Source organism: Pinus tabuliformis, chromosome 7 (assembly GCF_031772625.1).
Source record: "Pinus tabuliformis cultivar Carrire ecotype Pingquan chromosome 7, CPIR1, whole genome shotgun sequence".
Lineage (NCBI taxonomy): Eukaryota > Viridiplantae > Streptophyta > Pinopsida > Pinales > Pinaceae > Pinus > Pinus tabuliformis.
In genome coordinates, this window is record NC_142293.1 from 1,541,709,571 (window position 1) to 1,541,729,896 (window position 20,326).

A 20,326-nucleotide genomic window follows, 5' to 3' on the forward strand; every position below is an offset into this window, starting at 1 on the left:
CAACTCAAGATTCATGAAGAGTTCTTGTATGTTCTTGTTATGATGGCATCTTCCAATACTTACATTGCAGTGGTGTTTACTTATGATACTCAGAATTCATCATTGATGCTCTGACTTCCTTCATAGATAAACTTACTATGTTTCACTGTTTTGTATTGTCATTTCTACACTCGAACTCTATAATGCCTTGACTTCCATGCTAGGTAGAATGCTTTGGCTTCACTACTCAGGATTCATGAATGATTTCTTATATTCAGAATGTGTGTTGTCCTTTCCTTAGTTTTGTTTACAGTTGCATAGGTGTACAATCACTCAGAATTCACTGATTGTGCTCTGACTTCCTGTGTGCACTTATGAGTTGTGGTTCCATATGTGTGTTGTGTTCTGAATATTCAAATGCTGAATGCCCTGACTTCATGTTAAGCTGATCTTGTTGTGGTACTGAAACATACTTTGACTCCATAGCCCAATGGTAGCCAGCCTTCATCTTTCAACCTATAAACATATACAATTACAAACCATAGAGTTAGCCATCTATTCATATCTTTAATCTAAATCATTAACCCTTTGAGAGAGCCCTCTCAGGCTGAGGAGGCTAAGCCTTAGCTAAAAGATTGGTTTGAAATAGTTACTCAAAGTCTTCCTGATCAGCAGCCTATCAGGGGTATGATTTTGGTGATAACATCACCAATACTAATGTTCATGGACGACGCCTAATTCATTTTTCCTTACTTAGTTTGTGTTTCGCAACTAAGCAATATTATGTTTAGCCTTTATACTAATGAACACCCATACTCATTCATTATCATCAGCTATTATAAAATAGAAGAACAATTGCACAGTATAAAGGGAGGGGCAACTTCCTAAACAATGAGTCTGCCCAACAATATATTATAATCAATCTTTCTTCAATAATACAAGCTTCACAAGTATCCTTGGCAGAATCCAAGTCTATACTTAGCCAATTTTACAACAAAGGCAAAACAGCCTTTTACAACATTTGTGCACGCCTTGCCCACGCCTTCACCCAATCTCCAAGTACGAGCTATCTCTGTGCATCCACCAAGACTAGTGCATGAGTTATGCGCTCACCTCTTGTCACTTCTGCGCACAAGGAACTGTGCACTATACTTGAGCGAAAGATGCTTGATCGAATGATTCGAAGTGAGTGTTTGAATGCTCCAAATGCAAACATATATAGCCACCATAGCGTGTGGGTGGGCTTCCCAGCCGACCGCCCCACAACCGCTATACACACCCATTCAACGCCTTTACCATGTCGGCCTTGCCCTTCCTCATAGGTCGGCCAATCCTCATTGCAAGGCACCCCTATCGTGGGTATAAGCCAACGCTCACACTTAGTCATTCACCATGTTCGTTGCATATCATCGCAAGTTCGTGCAGGTCAACTCGCCCTTCACCCGCACTTTGTCCGCGTGCAGTCCAGTTCGCGCGCCCGCCCACGCGCCCGCATTCTCCGACCGTCTTGCGGCTCGGCTCGCCCACGCCTAACCGTGTCCGCTCGCCCAACCGCGCCTGGCATAACAAAGGCCTTACAGTGCCCTTGGTGTAGTAGTGACTTTTCTCAATTTCTGAGCAAGGCCTTGTAATCAAACTACTTTTTTAGATTTCTTTCTAAAAAATGTGGTAATTAAAAAAACCATTCACTAAATTTACCATCCGAAAAATGTGAAAAAATACTCCATAATATTTTATACTTTGATTTCATTTCATATTATATTATGTATATATATTATTTTAAAAAACACACAATTACAGATACTCCAAAATGTTTCTTACTTTAATTTCATATATATATATATATATATATATATAATTTTATTTTAAAAGAAACACAATTACAAATAAAGAGATAGGTCTTTCATATTAAGTTCCAACGAGACCTCTTTATGCAACTAGTCAATAGAAACTTGCGACGAATATAAACACGAGTTTTTATGGTATCTTCCCCCATAACACGTTTACACATTCGCTTGTAGATGAATTGGTTACGGTAATGTTCTCTACTTGCTTATTTCTTTTTATTTGAAATGAACTGTTTTTCCCAGAGAACGATGGGTTTAGACCATAGAACGGAAGTTGTACATTGTTTACAAATTAAAATAATCAGGATGGCATCTTACACACGTAAATTTCGAAACAGAGATTTGTAAAGTCGTAGTATATTTTGCCAAAACATTTGTTCTCTTCCCATACCAATCAATATCCACAAAACTTCAACTCCAAGTATCTTACTCGCATGTTTACGATATTTCTTTACCCCAGTTCCCATCAAACTCTGCTTTATTAACATTTATAACAGATAATTCGAGAGCGCATTACATTAATGTAAAAATCAGAACACGGCCTACTCAGAAATGGCCACAAAAATTAGGTTAAACGCCAACAGCTTTAGAACCGAGTATTCCTTATCTACAGTTTGTTTCAAGGAGTATATGTTAATACTGTCAGTAGCCATGATCTTCTTCACTAAGTTTGTCCAGAATGGCAATCACTCCAAAAACGAATGCTTGATCAACTCCTGCTCGCACTGCAACGCTGTATATGTCCTTCACATCCGTAAATGCAGTATTCACAAACACCTGCAAACCATTCAATATTTGGATCATTTATCTGAATAATAAGCAGAAAGCCAGAGAAAGATAGTGGGCCCACCTCTGCAGCAATTGCACCGGAATGATCGTAGATGCCACAGTCTCGTTGAGTGAAACTACCCACAACCTTGTAGTCCCACCCCCTTTTATTCTTCTCTGAATTTGTGAGGGAGACCTTAATGGGGTCGTCCTTCTGGCAACAACTCACGGCCGAAGCGATGACCTTAAAAATGGGTTTCTGGTGCTCATCTATAATCTCGTCCTTCACGAACCCTTTCCATTGAGTCCGAAAGCAGAGCACCTCCACAAGACCCACCTGGAAAATGCATACATACATCCTTATTACTTTCACAATTATTATAAATTTTGAAAAATGAACTTGGTGTTTTCCAGTCATATAACCTTGCGTTTCAGGGCTAGTATGGAATTCCCTTCATCGTCTTTGAGAATAGCTTCGTTTTTAAACATTGGACCGCATCCCTCCACTCTGAAAACTTCGTTGCCTCCGCAATTAGTGACCACAAAGCCGCCACCATTAACAACACACGGCCTCTTCCTCACAATGAATTGGGTTTGTGAAATGGAGCAGAACTGTTTGCTAACCACAGGCAGAATAATCACACTGCCACTGTTTCTATTCATATTTTCTTGTTTTTCAGTCCCCGGCTGCTTATCACATTCCTATAGCCAGTGATCTCCACAGCTTTGAAGCCATGGGGATTAAATGGGTATTAAATAGAGGCCATCATACTCCATTTTTCTACGGCAGATCTACTTTGGAAACTTAGAAGTTAAGTTACCTTTGAACTATAAAATTCTATATAAGTTTTCATTGCGCAATGGGATCGATCGGATATTGCGTATAAAATTCTATATAAGTTTTCATCGCGCAATGGGATCGGTGGGATATTGCGTATAGACATAGTTATTGCGTACCGGTTACATATTTCTTTATACATATCGTTGTGTTCTATCTTTTTATGTAAAAGAAAAACACGAATCTTTGCAAATCTAGACTTATCGCACAAGCTTTTTGACTCTGCTCCCAAATTGGGAAGCAAGACCTGTAAGGCACCGAGATTACGTAATACTGAACTTTCAGTGGCTTTCAAATCAATCCCGTCTCTAGACGAAAATCAATTTATATTACGCACACCCTTCAACTTTGTCAAGAGCGTCATTTTCACTCAATATTTTAAAGCCAATTATTGGAAAAAAAAATGGCAGTTAGAAAGTAGTACAAAGAAAACTTTGATCATGATTTGAAAGTGCCCGAGACCAGTCAAAAGTATAATGGCAACTGCACGAAAGGTTCATAACTTATTCATTAACCATGGTTAAATTTTAAAATATCCTCATGTATATATATATTTCCCCTCGACTTTCTCAAGAGCGTCATTTTCGCTCAACAATTATTGGAAAAAGGGAGGTTAAAAAATAAGATAATTATTAACTACAAAGAAGATCTTGATCATGGATTTCACAGTGCGTTGGACAAGTCAAAAGTGTAATTCCAACTACAAGAAAGGTTGATGATGGATTTGACAGTGCATTGGACAAGTCAAAAGTGTGATTCCAACTACAAGAAAGAAGACATGAAAGGGGACATGAAAGGTTTAAAAGCATATATTAAATTGAATATAAAATGGGATATGGAAGGTTTGAAAATTTTGCTACAAGAAGGGCTTTCCAGTGGTGACAAGGTATTCCTAATCGAAGTATCTTTTATAGGGGAAAACAACCATATTCTGAGTCCCCATAGTCCAACTGCTCCTAAAGTTTATTTTTTTTGGGTATTTCATGTTAGATTTTATCTTTTTAGTTGTTTATGTCATAAGAGTATCCAGTTCAGGAGAAGATCGAGATAGATCATGGAACTTATACATTTCATTATTGAAGTTGAGAATACCTTCAACGACAATTGACTAATGTTTCTTCAAATATTTAACAATGAAATGATCCAACCAAAACACAATAGTATCACTAGTTTGTGTCAATTGTGAAACTGACAACACACTTGCACTCAAACTAGGCACATGATAGACATTTAGAATTTTACCATGTTGACAAGGGACATCACCATGACTAGAAATTGTAAACAGAAAAGTCATCTACGAAGTAAATATTTTTCTCAACAGTTTTAACCAAGGAGGAAAATAGAGAAGCATCCTTTTCCATATGGTTGATATAACTAGAATAATGACCCACTCATTCTATGTGGTATGAGCATGCAGAGCTTGCATTATGATTAAGAAAGTGAATTTTCTGTCAGATCAATTAGTTGGGCATTCCATTTCAACTGATTTGACACCATGTTGGGTATGTTATGAAACCGGAAATCAAATAATAGAGAATAGAAACATAATCTAATAATATATTTTAAAAAAGAGAAAGTAACACTCCAAGAAGATGGGTGGCTTCAAGAGACATCATTATATCACTCAAGCACACAAATTATGTTCAAAACATCATAATACATAACGAATAAGATCTCAAAATAAATGTATGATTTTCATCATCATATTAATTCTCTATTACACTATATTCAACCAACACGGTTAGTTATTTATACGTACCAAATCTAACCAATCTCCTTGAATTATGAAGGATTTGTTCCAACCACGAGGTTCAGTCATTACAATTGTTTCTGACAAATGCATGTTATCTCATAAACAACATTATGTAAATCTCTTGACTCCTCAATTCGATCCAAAGATATAGTTGATTCCTTTAACCATTTAGTCAATGCTCCCACTTTTGAACCGCAATTTTCTAGTAAGTTAACCTACCAACTAAACAACCACTCAGTTGACTATCCCACAAGGTGATCATTTGACTAACTGCCTAGTGTTAGTTGACCCTTCAACTAACAATCTTCACAAGCTCTAGAGATTTCATGAACCAACATAAATTTAGGTTCCAACATGTTCTCCTCCAAGGTTTAGATTCATTTTATTGAATAGAATCATTATGTTCATCAATAGGGTTTTCTTAGAAATTTTCACTTCTTTAGAATTTGAGGATTGTAAAATGTAGGGTTTATATCTACACTAGCTATGGATTCAGTGTTGGGAAATTTTTCTATTATATTGAATGCTACTTTTTCTTTATGATTCCTTGGTTGTGGGTTGTTAAATTAGGTTCCTAAGGATCCCTCTCTTCCTTCTCTTCATACTTGGATGGCAATATTGTTGGTGGCTCCTACTACAATATGGAAATGATTTATTTTTTCCTTTAGTTATTGATCTTCTTACGCATCTAGTATGAATTAACACATGGCACCTTAATAGAATGATATCCAATGGGTAGTTGATAATATCTCGAGGTCTCTTTTAGTCTAGTACCTTTCCAAAATTCATGGAAATCTTAATCCTTTGAGTGTCTCCTAGCAATGGTGCAAAAAATGATAGTGTTTTTGTTTGCTTCCCTATTGTTGGAAATTAAATCAATTACTAAAAATAAAATTTATCAAATTAGGGTCATCTACACTTGTAATGCACTTAGTGTAGTATACACAAGAAAATGGTTTGACTAATCTAAAATAAATTGTGTAAGAACTAGTCTTTCTTTCACATAATTATAAGAATAAAAGGAATTCTAATTTAAATACAAATGAAATGTAAATGCTATGACAAAAAATAAAATAAAAAACAATTAATATTACTTAGTGGCACCTCTCATGCCCAAGTCATTAGGAACAAGACCTATGATTTCAACATATAGCTCTAGATACTAGGCTTAACTAAGAATAAAGTGATTCTATAGCACGCCAACTCTATAGAAAATGTAATACATAGGAAAGATAAAACTGGAAATTAAATTATAACCAAAGCTAATGCAGGAAGGAAATAAAGCATTATACATATATGTATATTGACATAGAATAGTACCTCAAGTGGGCTCTACCTAAGGCATGGCCAATTTGTTATCTACAAAATCACCAAAACGCGCTCAACTTGAAACCATACAAAAAAATATCATGTTTGTTATATAAAGTTTACAAGAGATTTTTTGAAACAACAATTCTCTAAGCACACATTTGTTACTCATTATATGGAAGGTGACTTATTAATCTATGGAAAAAGTTCATCTTCTTGTTACATAAATGGAGTGGCAAGAACCATCAAATTTATGACATATATCTTTTCATTGCAACAACTAACAAAGTGGTGCGATCTCTCGTTATATCATGCACATCAAATACAATTAAGAAAAAACAACCTTCTGTTGGTTCAATCCGTTGAATCATTGAATACTTTTTATCTACCATCATGAGGAAGGGGAAATATAGTGTTGGAAGTTTTGTTTTGTTGGATCATGCAATTTAAGGCCATTACAATTCCATCTTAGGTTAATTATGCTACCATTAGTTGGTTAAATAATGTCATGTCGTATACTTAGTCATGACCATCTATTTGCATATATTGTGCAGAAGTGGGAACACACTAATGCAAAACCAAAGAATATACTAATCCAAGAACCTCTTTGATGATGTGGAATATGCTTGGTATCAAAAGCACCTAAGATGACCTAGAATATGATGACATGCTTCAGAGATAAGTGTAAACATTTTTTATTGATTTTAAATGTGCAAATGGACCTTGATCTATTATTAACGATGTAAGAAATCCTAATACAGCCTAAATTAATTATGCAAAAAGAAAAAGAGATAAAATGTTGGACCATGGTTGCATTCAATAATATTTGGTAGTTAGGATAAGATAATGAATTTAGTTTTTTACATAGGAGGCAAAATTGATCTATGAGGTTAATGAACCACAAAAGGGTATTCAACTATTAAAAATATGTTAAAAATATGTCTCATTAGAATGATTCAAGGTAAGAATTGAGAAAGAAAGATGAGGAAATATGTAGACTACAAAAACATAATAGAAAACTATTGGATGACATCAAGAGATTAAAGGAAGTAAATAAATAATATTAAAGTCAAGAAGAAACAAGGATCTTAGATGAAGAGACTACCAAAAGGCTTGAAGTTGGAATTTGTAAAAAGATTAAAGGATCCCTATACACTTATGCGATGTGATCGGAAATATAGTATAGAATTGAAGAATGATGTTAGAATTTGTTAAATGGGGTCATATTGGAACTTAAAAAGGAGAAATAAGACAAGATTCAAAGGGTCAGTAGAAGATAATTGAAGATGTCAAAATATATCCAAAGAAGCTACATGTCAAATATCATGGTATTATCTCCAAGGCTAGAGTAATCAAAGACCAAGTAAAGAGGATATAGGATGTCATTTTCTCTAAAAAGAAAGAAAGATGAAATGGATATTTGGAGTAAAATAAATCCTTCAAATGCAAAACCATATTGACACCCTTATTACTAAGAATGATTCCAAGGAGGACAAGAAGATAAATATCAACATTATCAAGGAAGAAGATGGAATACACATCAATATTGATGTAATAGATTATTACAAAACCATTATTCAGAACGGTATTATCAAAGAACAACGACTACTACAAATTGGAGAAGTCACAATAACTATACATGGAATCAAATGAAAGAAAATTATGAAACCACCAACCATAAAGGATTAAGACTAAATAGAATTGAGTTTAGATGGATGGATCATGATCAATGGTAGGAAGAAAGTAGGAATATAAGGAAATCCATTATTTGTTTTCGTCACTTCTAACACCCTTGATTGTGAAGCTTTGAGGTTAAATCTTTCTGAAGGAGGGTACTATTGTATGACCTCAATGGGGTCATATACGAGGCTAAATATAAATGATATTACCCCAAGGGGGCCATATATTGGGTTAGATGTACATGTAATGCATTAATGTATATGCAATAGGGTCATCTTGATAATAAATAGGCCACATGTGCAATGTGTGAATAGGTATATATAGATATCATGTAGTCATTATTGAGGACATGTGATTTGGATTATGAATATATTTGGATATGTAAAGGAATATATCCTATTATTTAAGGTGTTATTGACTTATTTCTCTTATGTATATTAGATTTTTCTCCACCCTCACATTGGTGTACATGGTGTGTACCTTTATTTATTTACGTATTTTGGATCATAACAATTTTTGGTGCACAAAGACCCATGTTTGAGGTGACATTATTAGCCTTGAATGCCTAAAATATTTCCTTCGGACCCAAATCATTTCAATACATGAAATTAACCAATTAAACAAATATTTCACACCTCTCTCTCATCATGGCAATGTACAAGCATAAATCCATCGATGCACACATGAGAATACACTCCTCATTAATCAACACACACATTTTAACAATAAAAACAATCATTTACATTATATTTGAATACACATTAACGCTATAAAGCAACTTATCTTATGAGTAGATGACTAGAAACTAAGAGTGGGACTTCAACTCTCCACCCAACCATAGGTTGGATGCACTGTTATTCTTTCTTACATCCAACCACCCCTGGGCCTAATTTAGATCTCGTGAATGGAAGTGCTCAAGGGGTCATTGCACCAGTCAAATTCACATTCACATGGGAATCCATAGTCCACAATTGCTCCACCTGGCATTTATGAATCTAAAGTGCATTCTGTTTCCACCTAAACACAACCAATCCACAAAGTCAAGAAAGTCTAAAGCTCCACCTGATAACTCGTCCATGGAATACAAAACTCTAGTTCTCCACCCAAATTACCCTATAGGAGTCTAGAGACCTAATACTCTCCACCAAATTTTCACATCAGGAATCCAAAACCTAGTGCCTCCACCTCTCTCTTGCAAGATTATAAAGCACACTAGCCATTCCACCTGATGGCCTCCATGGGAATCCAAAGAGTTGGCCTCCACATATTAACCAAAGAACTAGAAATCCAAGGATTTATTCAAGCTCTACTGGATACATTACAGGGATCCAGAGCACTTGCACCACAATCTTATTTGTATTCTCTTCGTTTCGACTTGTAGACACCGCTTTTTTCGTCTCTGGGTCTATGTGTCCTCTCCTCTTTTCTCATCTTATTACGCCTGTGTGCTCTTTGCTTATGTCCTTTTTCCATCTAATAGTTTGTGAAGTGTCAAGGAGGGCCTTCTCTTCCACGAGAGTGGAACAATTCATCCTCTCTCCTTAGCACCCATTCGTTGTATTAAATTCTTGCACATTTTCTCTACTCCCAGTAGTGGCCCATACACAGGGTTAAATTCGTGACACTCATGTCTGCACTTCTTTTGTAACAACCCTGGTAAAAAATCATGTAGAAAATATAAGGCCAAGAACATGGGACACATATTCCAAGCTTAATGGTGGGAAAAACATCTTAGTGGGTGTTCATTTCAATTATTATGGCTAAGGAAATTAGCAAAGGCTTTGGAAAGGCATGAGGCATTAATTGGAATTTTATTTATGAAAATAATGGAAATTATAAGAAAAGGAAGGTGAAAAGGTGTAGGTTTCATGTGAGGAGGAAAATGAAGGAAAAATAATGGAAATTGAAGAAAATAGAGGCCTAATTAATTAAAAGGCTTCTGAGGATTAGTTGGTATCCTTTTGTCAATTTAGTTTTGGAGCTCTCTCTATTCTCTTCCTCTCTCTCACACTCTTGTACACTTAGAGTTTTCTTGGAGCACTTCAGCATTGGATCAAGAAGAGAAAATAAGTCAAAGGAAAGCAAGGATCAAGCAAGGAAAAGCAGGATCTATCATCTACAACAACATTATTTGTAGGTATCGATTTGCATGTCTGATTTCCTTGCTAATTTTGGCATGCATGGTTATGTATGTGTGTTCTTTTTTCTCCTGTTATCATTGGCATGGGTTTTTCCAGGTGTGACAATGTTTTTCAGCCTAGCCTTTCCTTTTCTAGATGGTCATGGTATGATCGGGTTCTCATGTTTTGGTTGAGCTGGATTACTGGATGGTTTTGAAACTGAGTGAGTTGGATCTCTGAAAGGAAAAACACATGTCTTATTGATCCCTGAACCATACTGTGGATTTCAATAAAGCCTTGGCCTAGTAATCCCTGAACTGGATTGTGGATTATGGTAAAGCCAAATTTTGTGTTGCCTTGGTAGGCCTAGGAATCCTTGACCAGAGAATGGTGGGATATACGATAAAAATTAGAGGTGGGTGCCCTTGATCAGACCTAGGAATCCTTGGCTAGTAAATGGAAGGATGTACAGTAAAGCTGGGAGGGTGGTGTCTTTATTATGACCTAGTGATCCCTGAATCAGACCATGGATTGTGGTAAATCCTAGAGACTAGGAGACAATAAAATTCCTCATGGTGTAGGTGGAGAAATTTGGTGGCATCCATGCTTATTTAGCTTTTTTTTGTTATGAGTCCCACATTCATGCTTGGAATATGGCATGGCGGTAGTTGGATGAAAGAAATATTTGGTTCATCCAATCTATGGTCAAGTGGTACGTGGAAGTCCCAAACCTGGTTGGCTTATGCATTCATTAATAAGAGTTCCTTCTCCTTGGTATTTCATGTGGAAATGTATTGGTTCATATGTGGCATTTATGGTTGTTGTGTCCTTGTTATTTATGTTGGTTATATGTTGGTTATGAGCATATTTTATGATGGAGGAACATTCAGCGGCTTTTAAATCAATCCTGTCTAGAACCAAAATCAATTTCGCTCAATATTTTAAAGCCAATTATTTAAAGGAAAAAAAGGGCAGTTAGAAAGTAGACAAAGAAAACTCTGATCATGATTTGAAAGTGCCTAGGACGAGTCAAAATTATAATGCCAACTACACGAAAGCTTCATAATTTATCCATTATCTATGATTAAATTTTAAAATGATCCTCATTATATTATTCATCCCTTCAACTTTCTCGAGAGCCTCATTTTCGATCAAACATTATTGGAAAAAAGGCTGTTAAAAAGTAGTATAATTATTAACTATAAAGAAGACTCTGATCATGGATTTGACAGTGTGTCTCACAAGTCAAAAGTATAATGCCAAGAATTTATCCATTAACTATGAGTAAATTTTACAGTTATATATATATATAAACTAATTTTTATTACTGCATGAAAAAAACAGATTACAACATAGATAGACTTTTCTTGATGTCAAACCAATAACAAAGAAACAAAACTTTCAGATTGCCCTTATTATGTTTGATTTGTAGGTCTCAGAGTTTAAACCAGAAAGAGGGCTTAATATAGACCTGAAGACATGTCCAGAGAGACAAAAGAATACATTTGAAACCAATCGAAAAACAAAATTTAAGCTAAGTGTGTTATCATGTTATTGGGTTGAGCTTGAGTTGAAGAAGGAGAGTCTTCGCCCATGGGTGGTGGTAGCACGGTGGTACCAAAAATTTTCTTGTAGAGTTGATTGAACTTGTTATCCATATTGTTCATTTTGTTCTCTATTAGGTCCCCATAATATTAGTGTAGCTAGCCCCCATATTGTTATTGTTGTTCCCCATAGAAGCCCTCTATTGTTGTTGTTGAGCTCTTACATTATTATTGTTATGTAGGCCCTAATTATATCTTGACTATTTAGACTCCTATATATACAAAGGAGGTGTTGCCATTTGAATCATCCAAGAATTGTTAATTTATGTGATGTAAAGGGAGGCTGTCCCCATGAAATGGCTTATTATCTAGTCGTTGATCTATATTTTCTTATGTTTATGTGCTATTTTTGATCTAGACACATAACATTTAGTATCAGAGTTCTTGATCCTGGGGTTTTTCTGCTTTAAATAAGTCATTATGGGATTTTCACTATAATTTCTTTTTATGAAGTTTCAGATCATGAAAAGAAGACATGGAAGTATTTCCTCTCTTAGCCTCCCAAAACCTACAATGTTGACACCACAACAAGTGGAGGAAAAAAGAGCAAAATAACTTTGTTACAATTGTGATAGCAAATGCACTAAAGGTCATAAGTGTGCTGAGAAGAAATTATTTTACATATTTTTTGAAGGAGATGAAGAAAAGAAACAAGAAACATCAAAAGAAGAAGATATACACCAAGAACCAACCCCAGGGGTTGAAAAAAAAGAAATGAATCCAACCATATCTTGTAATGCATTGGCGGGAGTTACCACTACTTAAACTCTCAAGATAGTAGGATATAACAAGAAGAAAAAGGTAATAGTGTTGATTGACTTAGGTAGTACCCATAAGTTTATTCCTTGTAAGATAACCAAGGATTTGAATTGCTTTCTATATCTAGCACCAAAGTGCCAAGAGATGGTTGCAAATGGAGGAACTCTAAATTGCTCATGGAAGTGCAATAATATCAATCTAATCATGGTGGAATATGTATTGAATAGTCCAATGTTTTCCATTCCAATGGTTGGTGCTGATGTTGTATTGGGAGTCCAATGGTTGCAATCTTTGGGGATGATAGCTTTTAATTTTCAATCATTTTTATTGAATTTTTTTTGGGAAGGAAACGAAATTGAATTAATGGGTATTGTAGGGAAACCTCGAAAGATAATCAACTCTAATGGATGACAAAGCTTTTGGAATGACGAGAGGTAGTTGCACAATTATGCTCACTAGATGTTCAAACATATAAGTCATCCAATTCTCCATATCTCTAAAGAGTCCTTGATAATCGTTCCAAGGTTTTTGAGACTCGTAAAGGTATCCCACCTGTTCGTGATCATGATCTTCACTTGATTCTAGGAAGTGTTCCTCCAAACATTATATCTTACATATATCCTTATACCCGGAAGAGTGAAATTAAATGTATGGTTGCAAAAAAGCTAGAGGAAGGTATAATTCAACTTGACCAAAGTTATTTTTCTCCAGTACTATTGGTGCACAATAAGGATGGATAAGGGTGAATTTGTATTGATTATAGAGAGCTCAATAAGCTCATTATTAAAGATAAATTTCTTATTCATGTCATTGATGAATTACATGGAGCAATTTACTTCACCAAGTTAGATCTTCATTCAGGATATCATCAAATTATAATGAAGATAGAAGAAATTTTGAAAACAACATTCAAAACTCATGAAGTTCATTATAGATTTTTGACCATGCCTTTTGGCCTTACTAATGCACCTTCCACAGTTCAATTTTTTATGATTTCCACTTTCAAACGCCCCTTAGAAAATTTGTGTTAGTATATTTTGATGATGCACCATCTAAAACAAGTCTTAGAAATATCATGTTCAACATGTTGACAGGGCACTACAATTATTAGAAGAAATTGTATGCAAAAGCCTCAAAATGTTTATTTGGGATACAAAAAGTGGAATATTTGGGTCATATTGTATTTCATGAGGGTGTTAAGGTAGACTCTAACAAAATTAAATCCATAAAGGAATGGAAAATCCCCACAAACATAAGGCATATTCAATGATTTCTTGGGTTGACAAGGTATTATCACATGTTTGTTAAGAATTATGGGAAAACAACAACACCGTTAACAACATTATTGAAGAAAGATGCATATTTTTGGACTCTAGAAGCAACTAAGGCCTTTGAACATCTTAAAGAGGCAATGTACTAAACTCTGATCTTAGCTAAACTAGAATTTATATAAACCTTTATTGTGGAATGTGATGTCTCGGGAAATTGCATTGGTCTTGTTTCAATGCAAGAAGGAAGACCCATTGCTTTTAAAATTCATCCAATCAAGGGAAAGTATTTACAAAAACCTATTTATGAGAAGGAAATGTTAGTAATACTACGTTCCCTGAAGCAATGACACCCTTACCTAATCGGAAGACACTTCAAGGTAAAAAAAATAATGATAGTCTTAAATACTTCTTGGAACAAATATTATATTTAGAAGAACAACAAAAATGGGTCACAAAGTTGTTGGGTTATGATTTTAAAATCATTTACAAAAAATGGTAGGAAAATGTTTTTTCATATGCACTCTCAAGGAGGGATGAGGATGTGGAAGCATTTCTCAGTGGAATTTTTATTATATAACTTGATTGTATAACTAAAGTAAAGGATGAATGGAAGAATCATGAAGAGGTGCAAACACTCATTCAAAACTTTCAGCAAGATCCTGATGCAAATGATACATTTATTTGGAAACATTATTGACTATGGTACAAATATCACCTATATATATGTAAGAACTCCCAAATCAAATAAAAGGTTATTTTGGAATTGCACGCCTCTCCTATAGGAGGGCAATCAGGATTTTAAAAAACTTACCATAGGGTCAAGAAGGAATTCTTTTTGGATGGCCTTAAATCTATTCATAAGTTTGTGGCAGAATGTTTGGTTCACCAACAAAATAAAGTTGATACAATTAAGACCCTAGGTATTTTACAAACATTATTCATTTCAAGTCAATGTTGGGAGGTCTCAATGGATTTTATCATAGGTTTATCCAAGTCCGAGGTAAAGAGTGTCATCACGGTGGTAGTTGATAGACCTACCAACGATGCACACTTTTGTGCACTACCTCATCTTTTTAAAGCTAGTATAGTCACTATTGCATTTGTGGAAACAATTCAAAAGCTACATGGAAAGCCAAAGATTATTGCAAGTGAAAAAGGTCCAATTTTCACTGAAAAAATTTGGTACTCAATTAGCTCATAATTCATCTTATCATCCTTAATCTGATGGGAAAACTAAAATTGGAATGATATCGTTTTTGCTTTGTATTTGATAAATAAATGCAATGGATCAAGTTGTTACCTCTAGCAGAATGATGTTATAACACTTCCTTCCATACCAACAAAAAAATATCCCCATTTATGGCGCTTTATGGATATCAGCCATTGTCCATCACATCATATTTAAGAGACAATTCTAAGGTTCAAGCAATGGAAGATCACATTGAGCATCAATAGAGAGTTCTCCGCCTCTTAAAGGATAACTTGAATTTGACACCAAGGAAAATTTTAGGGGCTAATATTCACAGGTGGGCTAATATTCCATATTTTTCCCAAAAAAAAGATTCACCAATTTCCATTTTTCTAAAAATGAATTCGCCCAAATTTTATAATATAAAATTATTTTACCTTAAAAATCACCAATACTATATATTGTCTAATATAAAATAATTAGAAATATAAATATTTTTACAAAATTATCATCAAACATTTTAAAATTTGGATATTAGGGACTAACAAGGTTCGCCAAGTTTGTTAAACTTTAAGATAAACTTTCATCCTTAAAATTTTCCTTGTTTGACACATAATCAAATAAAAAAATAGGCAGATGATCATCATAGTGAAAGAAGTTTTGATGTGGGTGATTAAGTATTTTTATGGATACAATCATACAAATAAATGTCCCTCGATAAAGCTAAGAAGGATAGTAAATTATCACCCAAGTACTATGGCCCTTACAAGGTGTTGCAAAAGATTGGTTTATGGCATACAAATTGGAGTTTCCTGTAGCTTCGCAAGTACACATAGTTTTCCATGTTTCATGCTTAAATAAGGTTATAGGTGACAAGCTTCTGGTTCAAACTATATTGCCCAAACTTGACAAGGAAGGGAAAATAATATTGGATCCTGAAGCAATCATAGAAATAAGAACCTGACAACTATGGAATCAATTAATTTTAGAGTATCTCATTAAGTGGAAGAACTTAATTATTGAAGATTCCACTTGGGAGGATGATTATTTCATATAGAAGCATCGATAACTACTCAAGAGTTGAGGACAACACTTTATTGAAGGAGAGGAGCATGCTAGTTCCCTATAATACTAATGTAGCCCCCCATATTATTATTGTTGAGCCCTTACATTACTATTTTTATGTAGGTACTAATTATATTTTGACCCTTGAAACTCCTATATATACCAAGGAGGTCTTGTCATTTGAATTATCCAAAAATTGTTCATTTATGTGATGTAAAGGGAGATTTCCCCCTTGAAGTGTCTTATTATATAGTCATTGATCTATATTTTCTTATGTTTTTCTGCGATTTTTTATATGAATACATAACATTCTCCATGTTCTCCATTATTTTCATGATTTTGACTTACAATGAGGAGATCCTATTGGGTGTCATCGTTGTTGATTAGGACCCAACCCATAATATTTTTGACATGCTAATACATCTTGATTATCTGCACGTAGGAAAAAGTCCTTGCTTTGGTCGAGTTTCTAGTGTTTGGAATCTAGTCTCAAGTTTCTCTCTCTACATGTTGATCTTGGACAAATCCTCTTACTTGATGAACCTACATTTCAATGTCGGCTATTGCTTGTTGCACAAATTTTGGGATGATATGTTAGTACCTAACCATTTCTTCTCTGGTGGAGGTGTGTGCACGAGTGGCATGAAAATATGGTGGGTAGGAGAGAGTGGTGGATTAAGCCTGGAGCTAGAAGGAGTCATAAGAGAGTTGGGTGAGCAATGATGAGCCATGCTACAGAGTGTAAGATTAAGTGAAAAAGGGAAGAAAAGAGAGATGGAAGAGTAGGACTGGGGGGAGTAAGCTTCTTGAGCTGATAGAAATGGGATAGAATTATAATTGCAAGGAGGCTGAAGTGAGGAATCATTCTACAAAAAATGAACCAAATAAGGGAACAGAGAAGCAAGAACCAATCTTCCAAACTGGAGAGAGTAGAGATACCATGAAAATAAGCCAATCCTAGAATTAATTCTAGGGGGTGTGAATTAGAAATCCAAACTTGAGTGACTACTTGCCTTAAAATGGAGTGATGTGAATGATAATTGAAATTCAAGATCCTAGAGGTTGATGGAAAGCGTGAATGTTAGGGAATACATTGCGCTTGCTACCTAGATGTTGGGGCTTTGTATTTTTGGTCCACTAAATCTATCTCCATTTTTTAAAGGTGGTGATAACTAGTTTTAAATTTCCCTGAGTGAGATCATAGGCTAGCCCCCTCTGCATGAAATAATGGTTACATCCTCAACCTCGCATAGCCATGAATTCCTACATGATTCTTATGGCGTGAAATCTATAGATCCACAGGTAGTCCATTGCCCTTCACATGATTTATTTTGATGCCATTAAGTTGATATCTTACTCAAAATTAGGATGGTGGTGGTGAGCTTGCCATGTAGGCTACTAGGTGTGGGCATCCTACAATCCTTTCTTATGATGATGCAACATCCTTATCGATTGAACCCTCCGTTGATGCACACCTTCTGTGGGGAATCCTATCTTGTTAAGAAATTTCTTGACATTCAATCTTCCATTGGACTAAGGATATCTGCTCCCATCGAGAGTTCAAGACCTCGTAAGTATAATTCAACCCCTCATTTGCAAGTATTTCCACCAACATGTTCCCTTTTGTTAAGATGTTTTGGAGGATGATTTCATTGAAATTTAGGAGTTGCTCTGAAATGTTCTATAGACTAGATAGAAGTCTCCAACTTTTTATTACATTAGCCAGAGTGGAGCCATTTTTTATTATTTTGAGCATGTCGATCATGACCATTGAATCCCCTTCCATAAGGAGCATACCAATGCCTAATATTTTTCCAATTTTTATGCCTATTTCTACTACATAGAGATATGTTTTATTATTAGTATCATGGACAATGGCCCCAATGTATACATGTTAAATATCCCCTACCTCATTTCTTATCACTTCGCCATAACTGGTAGGCCTTAGATTTCCCTTGGATGCTCCATCAAAATAAAGTTTTATGAAACTTTTCGGAGTAGGTTTTTAGTGGTTTCGACTTTCTTGGTCTTGGGGAGTGGTTTTCCATCAAATAGGTTAAGCATAGAGGCTTTGGATGGGTCACAATCGCATAGCCATGAATTCATAATGCATATCAAATAGGTTAAGGATAGAGGGTTTGGATGGGTCACAATCGCAGTATTTATCATGTAACAGAGAGATGAGGATGGTTTCTTTAACTTTATCCATACATTTTTGCCAAACCATATTTAAAGTATTTGTGGAATCTTTGAATATCCTTTGGTTACTCTCCTTCTAAATTTCCCAGACTATGAACTTGAGGATGAGCTTCCATGCCCTGTTGATTACTAAATTCTTGAAGGGAGCATAATGCTAATCCTCTAAAGTTTTCTTCATGTGGGTTTTGTCTTTTTGAGTTTGTTGGAATATAATATCTATTTGGTCCCATATTTTTGAGGCAAACTGACAGTCATTCAACATGTGTTCTACTATCTCATTATTGGAGTAGCATAGAAGGAATTGTGTAGAGCCATGAAAGCCTCTTTTTTGGAGTTAGTCCCAAGTTAGAGTTTTGTTCTTAAGAAGTAGCGAAATAAAGAGTGATATTTTTGGACAATGTTGCATATTCCATAGCTTTCTCCACGATTTCGCCTTCATATGATTTGTTGTGTCCACCACTATTTTTTAGTCCTCTTTGAGGTTGTTGTCTCCTTTGTGGTTTTTTCACCATCTTCGAATGAAATTTCCATTTTGGCTCTTGATTTTTCTATTTTCTAGTTCCTTGTGCAAGATTTTGTAAGAATCTAAGATGATATCAGAATCCTATTTGTTTCCTTTGTCCCGTGGTCTCCATTGGGGTTGCTCAGTGGTGTTATTCGAGTAATATTTGACTAATATTTTTTTCGGATGTTGCATTTCAAGTTTGACAGTGATTATATCTGCATTTTGTTTTAATCTGGGGCATTTTTGCCATGAGCCTTCCCAGAACAAGGCTATATTTTCACTGTGAATTTCCTAGAAGCCAATGGTTTTGTATAAGATGCTTGTTGTTCCATGCTTGATTATAGAGGTATGATCCTTTTATTTGACCCGACAACCCAATGATTTGATTATTGTTAATATTAGGAACATATTTTCTTTTCCATATTTTTCTCCATAAAGCATATAGATTTTTAATCCATCTCCACCAAATCTTAGCTCCCATTGCATTGTTAGATTGATGGTAATGAAGGTCCAACAAGATAGTTTGTTTTCTAATTTAATGAACAAGTCTTCCAAGACCTTAATGCATAGGGGTTTTTAAACAAGAAGGGTGCCTAAATATTTGATTCGAAGGGAGCTCCACTGAAACCAAGGAATCTGGGGATGTGCGATTAGATGGGCGTAAGGGTGATGAAGAAAAAATATTGTGATTTTATTAGATTTAGGTCCTCCCGAGGCATCCGTGAAATCAAAGAGAATGGTTTTGTATGTCGAGACTTCTTTGATGGTTGGTTGGCCCATGAGAAGGGTGTTGTCAATGAATTTCTAGTGAGATGAAAGTGGATAGTTGGGACCATTAGGTAGGCCTTTCAGGGATCCCATGGAAACAACATGCTTTATGTGTCTTCCTAGGCCTTCATCCATGATTAGGAATAGATACGGGGAAATAGGATCTCCTTATCGAATGCCTTTGGATGTGAAGGAAGTGGGGGATGGTGATCCATTTACAGGGATGGAGAAGAAGGCTTTTGAAATGAGGGTGTTGATCCAGGAGATCTGAGAGTCTTGAAAACCAATGGCTTTTAACATTTGAGCTACATACTGTGAGTTGAGCTTGTCAAGAGCCTTTGACATGTCTAGTTTGATAATCATGCCTAATTTTTTTTGGTAAAGAGTGAATGAATTTGTTCCTAGGTAATGATTATGTTATCTAGAATGTGCCTTCCTTCAACATAACCTGATTTTTCGTGAGACATCATAAGTGGATGAAGAGGATTTATTCAGTTTACTATGATTTTATAAATAATGTTGCGGAGGGAGATGGGTCTAAAGTTTGCAGGATATTTTGATTGGGTGTGCTTGGGAATGAGAGTTAATAAAGTGATGCTAAGGGAAGTGGGATGATTTTTAGTTTTTTGGCACTCTTATACTAGTTGAGTAGCTTCATTGTATATAATATCCT

General features: G+C 35.3%; 1 protein-coding gene across 2 annotated transcripts; it reads right to left on the reverse strand.

The window, feature by feature from the left end:
- Window positions 1-2,051: 2,051 nt before the first annotated feature.
- Window positions 2,052-3,474, reverse strand: LOC149253769 (protein LURP-one-related 6-like). 2 transcript variants are annotated; one of them, XM_089456925.1, is made up of 3 exons: window positions 3,018-3,466; window positions 2,677-2,931; window positions 2,072-2,603 (listed from the first exon to the last, which is right to left on the reverse strand). In XM_089456925.1, exons 1-3 carry the CDS (start codon window positions 3,255-3,257, stop codon window positions 2,469-2,471), a joined length of 630 nt encoding a protein of 209 aa, XP_089313051.1. In that variant the 5' UTR covers window positions 3,258-3,466; the 3' UTR covers window positions 2,072-2,468. The 2 variants fall into 2 exon arrangements, with proteins under 2 accessions (XP_089313049.1, XP_089313051.1); XM_089456923.1 differs by having other exon boundaries at window positions 2,052-2,931; window positions 3,018-3,474.
- Window positions 3,475-20,326: the final 16,852 nt, after the last annotated feature.